General features: G+C 36.7%; 1 protein-coding gene across 2 annotated transcripts in view; it reads left to right on the top strand.

The window, feature by feature from the left end:
* The window catches only part of NAB1 (NGFI-A binding protein 1), a 48,258-nt gene that overhangs the window by 17,793 nt on the left and 14,962 nt on the right, over positions 1 to 15,503 (top strand). For both annotated transcript variants that reach the window (XM_023587125.3, XM_004452562.4), the window contains exons 3-4: positions 1,467 to 1,600; positions 4,066 to 4,117. In XM_023587125.3, coding sequence (XP_023442893.1) covers positions 1,467 to 1,600; positions 4,066 to 4,117 — 186 coding nt within the window. The remainder of the gene's footprint in view (positions 1 to 1,466; positions 1,601 to 4,065; positions 4,118 to 15,503) is intronic.

Here is a 15,503-nt window from a genome sequence, read left to right as displayed (position 1 = left end):
ACATGAAAAATTAGAGGTGGTTTAATGTCCAAAATAATGTTGGTTTAATGTACTGTTCTTTCTTACAGTGGAATGTTATAGGTAGGTAGTAAAAATGATATAAAGAATATTTAAATTCATATTGCTTATACAACCTGTGCCAGCTCTTGATGTAAACATGCAAAGCCTTCACACATATTACATGGTAAAAAAAAAAAAATGCAGCATACATGAAATGAAAAAGGAGCAGATTACAAATCTGTACATACAGTATGATCTCTTTTTTTAAAATATAAATATACTTCATGTGTTTACATGTTATGGAAATATTGGAAGACTAAACACAAAAAATGCACACTGCATTTTTTTTCTCTCTGTATTTTCAAAATTTTGAAATAATTTTTATGATTAAAGGTGGAATGCCTGGGAAGGAGAACGTGTAAATACACAAGTTCTTAGGAAAGAAAAATAACTAACACTAATGAACAACTTTGTGTTAGATGTGCCTTCTCATTTAATTCATTTTTTATAGTCTTCAATGGTAGCAGTATTATCTCATTTTACTTTTGAGAAAACAGGCTCTGAGAAGTTTTTGCTTGCTCAGAGTCCCACAGTTAGAAAGTGGTGGAGCAGGATTAATATCAGGTCTGTCTGCCATCAAATCCTATTTTCTTTTTTGCCGTCAGTCATGCCTGATTATGTTTCTTGCTTTTTTAAAAAAATTTCATCTACCTATTGGTAGTTCTTTACATCTATTAAGGCTGACAAAATTATGTGACAAAACTTACTTTCTAATTTATTTTAGAAATACAAGTTTTGAGTTTAGGGTATCATTTGCCGTTTTAAATTTTCATATGAAGTTTCTGTTCAACAAGCAACTATCAATATTGGCTATATTTAACAGTTACTGAACCATGAAAGAGTAGAATTAGATGAATTTTGGAGATTTTAGTGACTCTAAGACTAGATTTTCCAGGATCGTTCTAATTGGCGATTAAGTCTATTTTTTAGTAACGATTTGATAAATGTTTTAACAGAATGGTTTCATTTTCATTCCTTTTTTCAGAATTTTCATTTCATTTCACAAATTGAAATAAAATTTTTGTCAGACTCAATTTAGCTAGGGAAATACGGTCACCACAGTATTTGGTCATGTCAGTGTAACCAATCCCTTGATTGAGATGCAGAAAATTTACTTTTTCCTTGTTATCATAAACTCTCCTACCTAACCAAAAATAAATAAGCATAAAAATAATAAAACCAAGATGAGTATTTTGATTATTTTGAATTCTGAGAAATGGTAGATGACTTGATTTTCTTCTGAAATGTGATTGTAGGAATAATTATGAAGAAAGATTATCCAGACTTTTATATATTATGATTTTGTTATATAAGTATGTGACATTTTTATATTTTTAAGTGAATTTTATATATTGTTGAAGTAAAAACTGTATACAATTTTAAAAAACTTTATTATGGATGTCCAGCTCACTGTTAATGAAGCGGCTGCCCAGCTCTGTGTGAAGGATAATGCCCTGCTGACGAGAAGAGATGAACTTTTTGCCCTGGCCAGGCAGATTTCTCGAGAAGTCACCTATAAATATACTTATAGAACCACTAAGTAAGTGTTTAAACTAACTGGCAGTATTTCTGCATTGCATGATAGAAGTAGAGTTTGAAACACCCTCTGTTGATAGGATATAAGTGTTTTAGAAAAGAGTGGAGGCATGCTTAGAGGTCTGAATTATAAAATTAAACAGTATAGTGAGTTTTCAAAACATAATTGCTAAAGTGATTTTTGTTGTTTAGTTTTTCTCTCTTTTGAAAGAGACAGCTGCCTAGCACAATTGCATCATTCTGGTAGTGGTTTTAGACATTCTTTTTCACACAGGTTTTGGTTTTTAGTGTGATATTGTAATTAGTCACTCAGCACTTAGGGACTTACTTGTATATAAACTAATTACATGAACTTGTTGAACTCTCCGAGGAAGCAAATTGGTTCTTTTCACAAGACTTTTGCAATCTATCAAGATTGATTTGCTGGATATATAAAAAGACCCCACTGAACAATATTTAAGGGAAAGGTGGAAGGAACTTTTATTACTAGCAGGTGGAATATGGAAAATGAGTTTGAAATTTAAAAACCCAAAATGTTGAAAAGTAATCATGGTTGCAAAGTGTAATGTAAATGTACCATATTATCCTTACTTGACCCATAAGCACTGGCTACAAATTTAGGACCATTTTGATTCTGTTCACCTTGTTCCACTTGAACCCTGATATCCAGGACACCATCCTTTGTGTGTGCCACCTCTTTCCACAAGTAGATACCGATGATCACTTGCATTAGAGTAACCCTGGAAGCTTATTGAAAATGAAAATTTATATCCTGAGTACCTTTCTTAACCCTAATGAATCGCAATATCTGGGATGGCATCTTGGAATCTGAATTTTCACAAGCATCCCAGATCATTCTTGTGTATACTCAAGTTTGAAAACAGCTGCTCTAGGTGATTAGTTCCTGTACTGCCATTGTTTTCCCTAATTTATAGTAGCTTCATTTTCTGCCCTACCTTGACTGCCTACATACTTCCAAACTGATAATATATAAGTCAAATTACATAGACTAAATGAACAGGGTAAGAATATACAGCATTATATGATTATTTACAGGATAGGTTTTTTTTTTAGTTGGATAATCAAGATCGGATACAGCGATTTTTTTTTTTTTTTCATTTTCTTTACTACATTATACAACAAAAATTTCTGGGTAATTTATTTAAATAATATTCTTTAATCAAAAGAATACATATCCGTGATTTAAGAAGCCATATAGTTCACAAGGCTTAGAACAGAACAGAGCAGGTCGTCTGCTCCACTCCCTTCCCACTTGAGTACCACACTCAGAGGCAACCACTTGCAAAACTTTTTAACTGTTTCTTCTCGTATTTAACTTATATTTCTTTTTAAAAAATTTAAATAAGTGTATTTGAATGTATAACACTTTCACATAATTTAGAAGCAAAAGAAGTAGCACACTCATTCCTGTTTCTTTTACCTATTCTCCCTTGATATAGGTAGGTTTCTTTTTTATCCTTCCAGTATTTGTTTATGCATATGCAAACAAATACAAATATATGTTCTCATATTCACCTTTTTTATTTTTTTAAACAAAAGGTAACCTACATCTACATTGTGTTATATTTTGCTTTTATTTTACTTAACGTATCTGGGAGATCTTTCCAGATTAGTACATATAGATTGTCCGCATTTTTTACTGATGCATGGTATTGTATAGTGTGACTGTGATTTATTTAACCAGTTCCCTATTGATTGATTACTTGAGTAGTTTCCAATCTTTTGTCATTAAAAATAAGTACCACAGTAAATAACCCCATAGTATCATTTTTTTGTTGATTCTGAGATACTTTTATTTTCACATGTTAATATCTCTAAAATTGGGATACCACTTAAAATTGATGGCTTGCCATAGTTTAATTGGCAGTAATATTTCAGAGTGGTACATGAAATAATGTGTCTTATAATTAATGGAGTATGCCACTTCATATATATGTGGGTATTTCTGTAGGTAGATTCCCAGCAAAGGGATTGCTTGGTCAAGAGTAAATGCATCTGTAATGTCAGTAGATAGACAAAATGCATTTTATTTTAATCTCATGTAGTGTTGAGCATTCAGGCTAAATGCTCATTTTGTCATTTTATCATAAATTGTTCCTACAAACCATATAAACATCTCAGAATGCATCCCCCCTTGATTTATATTCTTTTTCATTATGTGATAAGCATTAAGTATGTATTGAATACTTTGTGGGGAATTCTTAGATAGTGGCTTTTTAAAATATATAATAAAGTTGTATCTGAATACTCTCTTAAAGTTAATTTGGACATGATGAGAAGGCTTGTTTTCATTATTTTAATGTTCATTATGAATGTTTTCTATTTCTGGTTTCAGAGTTACATGTTTTGGTGGAAGTTTATAGATTGGAAGGCCCTTAGAATAAAATTTGTTACCTTCTCAAGTTTTTCTCTCACTCCTCACTTTGTCATCTGTCCCTTCCTCCCCAGGTCAAAATGTGGAGAAAGAGATGAATTATCCCCGAAGAGAATTAAAGTGGAGGTATGATTATATGTTTTATTTCTAATGCTAACAATGGTTGCTTCTACTTTAAGATCATTAAAAATAGTGTAAAGTCTTACAAGTTCAGACTTGTGAAAAATGTGAATTGTAGAATTGTAAAAACAATATAGAATTTTGTTACTTTGAAGTACCTATAGTAATTTGAGCTAAGATACTAAGTACTTAGAAGGAAACAATAATGACTAGATTAACGTCCAATCAGTGTTATCAACGGTTAATTTTAAATAGGTGTTTCTTAATTAAAATGGTGTCAGTTAAATTATTCCTTTTATAATCTTATTTAAATCAGTAGTCATCTTATCAAATACATTCAGAGGAGCTGAGTTTTAGTTTTTCTATGTTAACTCTCTAGAGAGAGATAATTTAGTAGCTGCAAATTTTGGAGACTTTACTGTAACTAAAGCCAATTTTAGAGGATCATGGTTGAGGGTGCCCTTCTGATTTTAGACCTGCAGGTGTTAAGGTGGGAGCTGAAAAAGAAAACTTTGCTTTTCTTACATCTCTAAGAACTCTACAGTGATTTCAGAATTACTTTTTCTTAATTTGGGTTGCATATATGTTTAAAGACCAGTCTACAGCAGGGTAGAAATTTCAAGTCAAGGGGCTTCCTCTGTTCTTTCTTTTTTTCTTGGGTGGAGGATGGGAGTTAATGTTGTTGTTTTTGTTTTTACCCATCCCATTATTTAGTTTCTCATTAAAGTAAATAAGTTATGCTTAACTACCCTAAATCAGATTATACTTACTAAGCATAAGCATAAGAATAAAAGCATAAGTCCTTTTCTTGCTTAAATCCTTCCAGTCTTTCCACTGTACCTAGAATAAAATCTAAACTTCTAACTGAGGTGTCTAACACCCTACATAATGACCCCTGCTTGCATCTCTGACGTCATCTACCATACTTCCCCATTCTTAACTGTGTCGTTGCTACAGTGACTTACTTTGTTCCTGGAACATGCCAAAGTCTTTTGTGCTTCAGCACCCACTGCTTGTTCCCTCTACCTAGAGTTACCTTTCTCTAGAACTTTGCATAGTTTCAAGTCACAAATGAGTGTTTTCTTTGACCTCCCTACCTCCCTTTCTGAAGGGTCACCATCACCACAAAATCACACTCGGGCACATTCTCCTGGTATGTTTCATTTGTCTTTGTAGCACCTATCACTATCTGAAACTGTTACATATTTTCTTTTAATTTATTATCTGTTTGCCTCATTAAATGAGAATTGAGTTCTTATCTATTCATAACTTTATACTTACAGCTTTTTTTTTTGCACTTTAAAAATTTTTTTTAACTTTTTATTTTGAAACACTTTCAAATTTGCATGACAGTTAGAAAAATATTACAGACCTCATACAGAGAACTCCAGCATACCCAGATCCACCAATTTTAACATTTTGTCACATTTGCCATATTGTTCTGCCTATCTCTATCAATCTACCAGTCTGTCTATCCATCTATCTCTCTGTGCATCTATCAGTCCATTTTCTGAACACTTGAATGCAGATTGTATATATCATACTTCTTGAACACTTTATACTGCCATGTGCATTTCCTAAGGACAAAGATATTCACTTATATATCCACCTTATGTGCAGTTTTCACGTTCAAGAAATTTAACATTGGTGTAATGCTTACAGTGTATATTCCATTTGTTTCATATGTACCAATAACATCCTTTTGAGCCTTCTCTCCTTCCTTGTTAGATCCTAAGATCATGGGATCATGTATTGCATTCTATTGTCATTTCTCTTTAGTTGCAGTTTATTTCTTTCTTCTTGGGAACATATATACAACATGAACTTTCCCGTCTCAGCCACTCCCAAGCGTACCATTCAGTGGGATTAATCACTTTCATCATATTGTGGTACACTCACCATCTTACATTACTAAAACTTTTCTATCTTCCCAAACAGAAACCCTGTACCCATTTTGCAGTAAACTCCCAGTTGCCCCTGCTCTCCATCCCTGGCAACCTGTACTGTAATTTCTGTCTCTTTGAGCATCCATATTCTCCAATGTTTTCTTCCACCATCCTAAATCTAACAATCTTGTTTACTTTGATACTGATTTAACCTTAGTGGTATAAACAAACTATGTTCTTGTACCCCTCTGTTTCCTATTTTTATGTAATTCTTGTTTCAAATTACATGTTTTACACATTATGAATATAAAACCAAAAATATAATAGCACCGGTCTTTGTATTTAACCATGTTACCCTTACCTAATATCTTTATTTCTTCATATAGCTTCCCTATATCATCTGTTCTCCTTTCCTTTCACCCTGCAGAATGCTCTTTAGCATCTCTTCATCTACTACACTTGTAATGAAGTCCCTCAGCTTTTATCTGGGAACATCTTAATCTTTCCTTCATATTTGAAAGACAGTTTTGCCAGACATAGAATTCTTGGTTGACAGTATTTTGCTTTCAGCACATTAAATAGGTCACCCTGCTGCTTTTTTTCCTCCATTGTTTCCTATGAGAAATTGGCACTTAATCTTTTTGAGGTTCCCTTGTATGTGACGTACTGGTTCTCTCTAGGGGCTTTCAGAATTCTCTATTTTTGGTATTATAATACTAAATACCAAATACCAGTGTGGGTCTATTTGGGTTAATCCTGATTGGAGTTCACTGAGCCTCTCGGATATTTATATTCATGTCTTATTAAATTTGGGACATTTTCAGTCATTATTTCTTTGGATATATGTACGTTTCTCACTTTCTTCTCCTTCTGGAACTCCTGCAGTATGTATATTGGAGTGCTTGATAGTGTCCTACAGGTTCCTCAGGCTCTGCTCACTTTTCTTTATTTTCTAACTTCTGCTTCTCAGACTAGATGATTTCAATGGTCTCCTCTTCAGTTTCTCTGATTCTTTCTTCTACCAGCTCCAATCTGCTGTTGAAACCCTCTAGGGAATTTTAAATTTCTGTGTCCATGGTCTTCAGCTCTGTTTGGTTCCTTTTAATTATTTCTGTCTCTTTATTGATGGTCTGTTTGTGTTCAACTATTGTTTTCCTGATTTCTGTATTTTTCTTTAGCTCTTTGAGCATACTTAGGACCATTTTTAAAAGTCTTTACTGGATATGTTCCAGGTCTGATCATCCTCATTGATGGTTTCTGATGCTTAAATCTTTCTCTTTGCCTGGACCACCACTTCTTATTTCTTTGCATATTTTACAACCTGCCATTGAAACTGAAACATTTTATTTTAAGGTGTTATCCCTGGAATTTAGACTCTGAGGCATTAGTTCCTTAAGCCTGTATGCAGCTAGTATTATGACAGAGCTTTCCCTGAATGTTGGGAGCTAACAATAACAACAGAAGAATAAGGAAAAAAAAGAAAACACCTTCCCCAGTCTTTGTAGATTGACCTGTGTGAGTGCTGTCCTTCAGAGCTTGTCCATATGAGTTTGTTTATTTATTTCTCTCCCCTTCCCCGCCCCCCCCCCCAGTTGTCTGCTCTCTGTGTCCATTTGCTGTGTGTTCCTCTGTGTCCATTTGTATTTTTGTCAGCGGCACCCAGAATCTGTGTCTCTCTTTGTTGTGTCATCTTGCTGTGTCAGCTTTCCGTGTGTGGTACCATTCCTGGGCAGGCTGCACTTTTTTTGCGCTGGATGACTCTCCTTATGGGGTGCACTCCTTGCCCATGGGGCTCCCCTACGTGGGGGACACACCTGCGTGACAGTACTCCTTGCACAGAGCATCAGCTCTGTGCGTGGGCCAGCTCATCACGTGGGTCAGGAGGTCCTGGGTTTGAACCTTGGACCTCCCATGTGGTAGGCAGACGCCCTATCCATTGGGCCAAATCTGCTTCCCTCCATATGAGTTTAGAGAACAGCTCTAGGCCAAAGCATAGGGATCTTCCTGGTCCTTTAAACCCATATATCCTATCTTGGGCATGTGTGTGTGGCCCAAGGAATTCCCCCATTTATAGGTTCCACATGTCCCCTTCTTAGCAAACAATTTTCTCATGATCCCGGCAAATGCACCGTATATCCTACTGTCAGCAATCCCTTGCTCCAGGCAGCCGTTTGGCTGCTCTCCCTCAGCAGTCTGTAGAAGAGCTCTGTGAACTGCCTGCTACATGTGGGGTCAGCCAAAATGCCAGGAGATCCTACTAATTTTAGTTACCTTTTTCTTGATTTGGCACTTGCCCTGTTATTGCAGTCCTTTAAATCAGAGGTTCTTAACATGAGCTTTAACTGAAATTCCAAAAAAACCCCATTATTCTTGTGGAGACATGTTGGTGCAGGTGTGATATATATTAATACACAATATAGTGTGGACTTAGTAAGGCGCCCGTGGTTTTCACCTGACTGACAAAGGGGTCCATGGAACAAAAAGGTTAAAACTCCCTGTTTTTTAGATATTTTCTGGAGCTTTCAGAAAGATGTTTCTGCCAGTGCTGGCTGGTTGTTCAAATTCTGTGGGGGAATGGGGCCCTGAAGCATCTCACTCTACCATCTTCATCAGGGATAGTTCCTTGTACTTTTAAAAAAATATTTATGGGAGTGAATGTGGCTCAGGTGGTTGAGTGCCTGCTTCCCACATGGGAGGTCCCAGGTTCAGTTCCTGGTGCTTCCTAAAAACAAACAAACGAAAAAAAACAGACAAAGCAAACAAACAAAAAAAAACAACTCAGGGAAGCCAGTGTGGCTCAGTGGTTGATCACTCTTTCCACATATGAGGTTATCTTTGAGTTCAGTCCCTGGGCCCGGTACCTCAAAAAAAAGGTACTTAAAAAAAATCTGTTGGATGAAATAACAAATGGCTATAGACTAGCATCTTTGACTACTAAAAACTTTTGTCTAAAGCAGTGGTTCACAAGGAGAAGAAATATTTTGTCCAAAAAGGGCACTTTTTTTAAAAAGTGTGCTTTTATTTATCTTGGACCTTATTGATATTTTGAAATAATATTTAAGATGAATTAGTCTCAGATACCATTCAACAAATTTTTTGTTGTAAGTATCTAAAAAGCCGCATTGATAACTGAAGTAGTGAAATGGTTTTATCCTATTGCATCTCAAGATAATGGGTAAGAGAGGAGCCTGTGGATTTAGTTGTTTGTGACTACCACTGAAAAGGAAGGTAGATACACATAGAAACTACTAAGAAGTCATGTGCCACTGGAGGATTTAAAAGAAAGAAGGTACAAAACTTACCCAGTAACCAGAAAATGTAGTCAGGTGCTAGCCTTCTCTTTCATAACTAGCTCTTGTGATCACGGTTCAGGCTGCTTTCACATTTAAACCCCACTTTTCATTTTTGTCTGTCTCTAGTGATCACCATTAAACATAGGCATTTGTGATCATAGTTTCATGTATTGTTTGAGCTGCAGGTTTTTTCCCCCTGGTTACACTGTTTTGATAAAGCTTTCTGCTTCCCTCCGAGGTCCTCGTCTATTAATAAAATTTAGGCATATCATTTCTTGTATCTAGTTCAGTGTGTTGAGTTTCTTTTTAATAGCCCAAAGTGTTGAATAATAGTTCTATATAGTTAGTTTGTTGTTTGAACAGTTCTGGATTCCGAGGTAAGGTAATCAGTGTTTCTATTTCCTTTGAATAGCAATTCTAAACCTTTCTAAAATACAAGTAATTAGTCAGCCCCAGGCATCTTTAAATGCTTTTATAGACACTACATTCTTGATCCAACCCCCCCAAAATAAATATGGGCTTTGGCTTTGAACTTCAGAACAGTGGTTTGCTTTTCTTATTGATTTGTTTGTTTTTAATTTTGCTTTATTTTTTGCATAGTATTTAAAAGCACTTTTAAATATTACACATCAATATCTCTTTCAAAGTTTGTGTATGTGTTATGTGTATGTGTATATACCGCACATCTATATTGTGTTATCCTTTGCAAAATTTACAGTATTGGGCGAATATCGTCCAAATTCTTTGGCAGTGTACTCGATTTCAAATCTGAAATTGTTCATTTGGTCTGGAAGCTGATACTGAGACAGTATTGACTGTAAAGGCTTTCTACTCCCTCTAGCCCTTAGGAAGACCTTTCACTAGTGTAATAGTTCTTTTTTTTTTTTTTTTTAAGATTTATTTATTTATTTAATTTCCCCCCCTCCCCTGGTTGTCTGTTCTTGGTGTCTATTTGCTGCGTCTTGTTTCTTTGTCCGCTTCTGTTGTCATCAGCGGTGCGGGAAGTGTGGGTGGCGCCATTCCTGGGCAGGCTGCTCTTTCTTTTCATGCTGGGCAGCTTTCCTCACGGGCGCACTCCTTGTGCGTGGGGCTCCCCCACGCGGGGGACACCCTTGCGTGGCAAGGCACTCCTTGCGCGCATCAGCACTGCGCATGGCCAGCTCCACATGGGTCAAGGAGGCCCGGGGTTTGAACCACGGACCTCCCATATGGTAGACGGACGCCCTAACCACTGGGCGTGTAATAGTTCTTAGTCATAGTTTTAATTCAGCATAGTTTTAATTCAGCAGATATTTAGTGAATATTATCTGTGGTGATAATTTATAATAAGCACAATAAGGACTCTAAAACAAAGAAGTTAACGTCCCTGCTCTCAAGGATCTCTCAGTTAATTGCAGTTAAATACTATTAAGTACGAATACTTGCCACATTTCACTTTAATACTAGTTATTAAAAAGAAATTAATAAGTATTAGGTCTTTGTTTACATCCACTTCTTATGTAGCTACAGAAGAGAGGAAGAATTTCTCGCTTGAGAAGATTAGGGGAAGCTCCATTGTGGAGGCATAGTTTGAACTGGATTTTAAAAGAAGGGTGGGTTTCAGAAGGTGGGAATGTGGGGTTGAAGGTGGCATTATAAAGCTAGATTAGCATGGGCAAAGGCACACAGATAGGAAATATTAGGTGTGTTTAGAGAACAATGAGTAGACCAGTTTGTCCAGAATAGGTGATTAACACAAAAGATCTCATAAATAAAACCAGAATGATTTTAGAGTTCTTTAAACATACTTTGTCTCCTATTTTTGGTTGAAAGCTATTGTTTTGTGATTCTTAGGTTAATAATTCTCTATTTTTTAAAAAAGTTTATTTTATTTATTTCTCCCCACTCCCTTGTTGTTTCTCACTTGCTGTGTCTGTTTGTCTTCCTTGTTTCTTTAGGAGGCACTGGGAGCCAAACCTGGGACCTCTGATGTGGGAGGGAGGCACCTCATTGCTTCAGCCAACTCTGTTCCCTGCAGTATTAGTCAGCCAAAGGGGTGCTGATGCAAAATACCAGAAATCTGTTGGCTTTTATAAAAGGGTATTTGGGCTAGGAGCTTACAGATACCAGGCCATAAAGCATAAGTTACTTCCCTCACCAAAGTCTGTTTTCATCTGTTGGAGCAAGATGGCTGCCAACATCTGTCAGGGTTCAGGCTTCCTGGGTTCCACTCTTCCCTGGTCTTGCTTCTCTCGGGGCTCAGGGTTCCTCTCTTCCTAGGGCTTGCTTCTCTCTGGACTCAGGTTTCCTCTCTTCCTGGGGCTGGCTTGCTTTTTCCTCTGTGTGCTTACTTCCTGGGGCTCCAGCTTAAAATGTCAGCATCAAACTCCAACATCAGAACTCAAATATCAAAAACCTCCAGCATCAAAAAGCCCCAACTCTGTCCTTTGCCATGCCTTTTATCTGTGAGTCCTCATCCACCAAGGGGTGGGGGCTCAACACTCTTACTGATATGGCCCAATCAAAGCTCTAATCATAATTTAATCATACCCAGGTACAGATAAGTTTACAAACATAATCCAATATCTATTTTTGGAATTCATATCTGTATCAAACTGCTACACCTGCTCTGTTGTATCTCTCATTATGTTTTTCCTCCTTGCGTCTCTTGTTGCATCATCTTGTTGCATCAGCTCACCATACCTGCCCATCACGTCAGCTTTCTGTTCTTTAGGAGGCACTGGGAACCTCTGCTCCCCACTTTGTGTGTCTCATTATGTTTTTTCTTCTTGTGTCTCTTGTTGTGTCAGTTGGCCATGCCTGCCCATCACAGCAGCTCACTGTCTTCTTTTAGAAGGCATGGGGATTTGAACCAGTGACTTCCCATGTGATAGGTGGGAGCACAGTCGCTTGAGCCACATCTGTTTCCCAATAATTCTCTGTTAAAAGAAAATAATATAACGGTAAGCTTAAGCTTAGCCCATTGTAAAGTATCACAGATTCCTAGTTACTAGACCCAAATTAAGACAGTTTTTTTCTCTTTTCATTTTTATTTTTCCAAAATCTTTGATAATAACCAATAAGCATATATGTGAAGTTGCTGACATTTTTCCTTCTTAAAAAGATTCTTTTTACAACAAGGAAAAAAAAGGTTAGTGTCCAATAGATAATACAGATGAAATGTCAGAATAATTAAACATGTAAGCAAGAGAGAAACATTTTCTTGGATGCCATTATCAGTGCATTACGATACAATAATTTAACTAGTGCTTTGTTCAGTCGTAATGTTTTTTTGTGTGTGTGGAATACTATTTTTTCCTGATCCGTACATGAAGAGTTGGCTGCAATGAAGTTTTAAAATATTTGTTGGATTTTTCTCCCTGGAAAGCTCTGATTATTTAGTAGTCTTATTTCCCCTTAACAATAGTTAGCTAGTTACTTGTTGTTTGTTTAATATCAGTGTATACATTAAATAAAAGTGCTCAGCCATGCTGTGTAGGAGTGCTCTAAAATGTATTCATCAAATGCAATGAATGTACCACACTAATGAAAGAAGTTGTTGATGTGGGAGGAGTGTGGGGAGTGGGGTGTATGGGAACCTCTTATATATATATTTTTAAAGATTTATTTATTTATTTTGTTTTTCTCCCCTTCCCTGCCCCCACACCAGTTGTCTGTTCTCTTGTCTATTTGCTGCATGTTCTTCTTTGTCCGCTTCTGTTGTCAGCGACACGGGAATCTGTGTTTCTTTTTGTTGCGTTATCTTGTTGTGTCAGCTCTCCGTGTGTGCAGTGCCATTCCTGGGCAGGCTGCACTTTCTTTTGCACTGAGCGGCTCTCTTTATGGGGTGCACTCCTTGCGCATGGGGCTCCCCTACATGGGGGACACCTGCGTGGCAGGGCACTCCTTGCGCACATCAGCACTGCGCGTGGGCCAGTTCCACACGGCTCAAGGAAGCCCGGGGTTTGAACTGTGGACCTCTCACATGGTAGATGGATGCCCTAACCACTGGGCCAAGTCTACTTTCCTATATTTTTTTAATGTAACATTTTGTGTGATCTATGTATCTTTAAAAAAAGATAATAAAAATATGTATTTTTTTAAAAAGTAAAAAAAATTACAAAGGAAATCAGTTAACTATATTGAAATAAAGTTACTAAAATAAAAAAGAAATAAGCTATAAAAAAAAGAAGGAAAGAGGCAACATAAAAAGTATATACACTGAATGGAAATTGGTCTATTTAAAGAATAAATTATTTGTTTGGCTTATGATTAGGAGACTCAGGTTAGTGACCATGAAACCACGTTCCATGTACATGAAAACGTAAAAGCTTAAAGTATACAGTTGTTTTAGTGATACTTTTTCTGACTTAATATGCCAGTTAGTGTACTGAGAGATGAAATGTTTTGCTACAGTAAGAAATTTGGATATTTGCAAGGACTTACGAAATAAAGTCCTTGAGAAATTATGGTTTTTAAAAAAAAAGTGCTCAGGATAGTCTCTGCCCTTAAATACTGCTCCTCCTTACAGGGCATAAAAGACATTAAAAAACAGAGATTTTGAATTTTATTTCTTTAACTCCTAGAATACATCAGCTAGACATAGAAAAAAAAATAGCCTGATAGCTTGAGAGTTTTTAGGGGGGAGCCTGCCTTTGGAGTGAAGCCTCTAGGGAAAGCACCTCATCAATTCTGTGTGTTAGTGAGGTTTGAGAATACTCTCTCCTGCCAGGTTAGATGAATAGCTTGCCTCCCTGGTATACACCCCTCTATGTGAAACCATTTTCAGCTAAAATTAAAATGGATTGCACTTATTCTTGTCTTTTTCATCAGAGACCCCAAATCTAGTTCTGAAGCAACAGTAAAACAATAATAACCACTTTTTATTGAATCTTTTATGTGTCAGGGCATTCTAAGCATTTGTTTTTGTCTATGCTATATGAAAGCTTTGTGATCTCCATTTTATAGCCAAGGAAATAGAAACCCAGAGAGGTTCAGTAACTTGTTCAAGTTGCCACATTGCCATCCAGTGGCATAGCCAAGGCTTCAGATCTAGATCTGACTCCTAAACTTCAAAGTTGTACTACCTCCCTGAATGTTAATGAGCATTTGCATAGTACCATAGCTATAAAAAACAGTGAGATACCTTTTTTCCTTCACTCCTGTTAGCATGAATGGCAGTATAAAACTACCAGTCTCTGGATTGGCCATGGTTGTACACTAATTGGACAGTTAACTGTTCTCATCTCATGTGTAAGTTTTCTTTATTCAGTGAAATTGCTGTAGACTAGGTGGAGAGATGGGAGATGACAGCATTCTGGATCCTGTGTAGGCTGAGAGTGCAAAGCATTCAGAGGTAACTGGATGAAAGCAATGAAGTTTGTTAATAGAGACCAAAATGTCAGAGCATTGGGACTTGAAGAAGAAAAATTTAAAGGAAACATCTGCTAGCAGTTCCAGTGGGGGGTGCGGTTGGGAGAGTGAGGAAGCAGGGAGGGAAAGGGTCAGATATCCACCTACGCTGTTAACTGAGCTTGTTAAAAAGAAAGCTTGTCTAATTTGATGTAGACTCTTCTCTGGATCAGGAAAACAGAAGCATTATAATCTGCTATTCATATAGAAAGTGTGAGTAGAAAAGAAATGCACATGTGGGACTGAGAACATCTACTATAAGAAGTCACTTTAGAGACAGCTTAGCAGTGACTTTAAAGCAACTTGCTGGTTAGTGGTTGGTAGAAAGGATGAGAAAAAATGGGGGTGGAGAGTAATTAGGTCATAAACAGCATCCCACCCTGTATCTTTTATTTTCTCAGTGCTCAGAGTCTGCCAGCAAGGGGACACTGTGATTAATGGGAACAGCCGAGATTATGACATGGAGATAAATTGCCCATACCATTCTATAGCTGGTGCCTGGGAAATAAAGCTTGAGAGCCATCTAAACAAAAGTCCTGTACCAAACATAATATGAAAGGGACCAGTTTCTTACTTTTATTTCTAAGTCATATATTTTGTGTACCTTAAAACTACTTATATGTCATGAAGTGATAGCTACTCAGTTTTCAATCCAAGATGAGCTGCAAAGATTGTGGGAGAAAATCAGAATGACTGACCTACTCATTTGCAGTCTTGGCGGAAAGATCACTGACTATTTGGTTATTATAAGACTAGAATACTCCCTCTTCCTTTAACAAGCTCCTTCAAAAACTTAAGAGATTGGAGCTCTTGCGGGTTCTG

This window comes from Dasypus novemcinctus, chromosome 7 (genome assembly GCF_030445035.2).
Source record: "Dasypus novemcinctus isolate mDasNov1 chromosome 7, mDasNov1.1.hap2, whole genome shotgun sequence".
NCBI lineage: Eukaryota > Metazoa > Chordata > Mammalia > Cingulata > Dasypodidae > Dasypus > Dasypus novemcinctus.
This window is presented reverse-complemented; position numbering and strand designations above follow the sequence as displayed.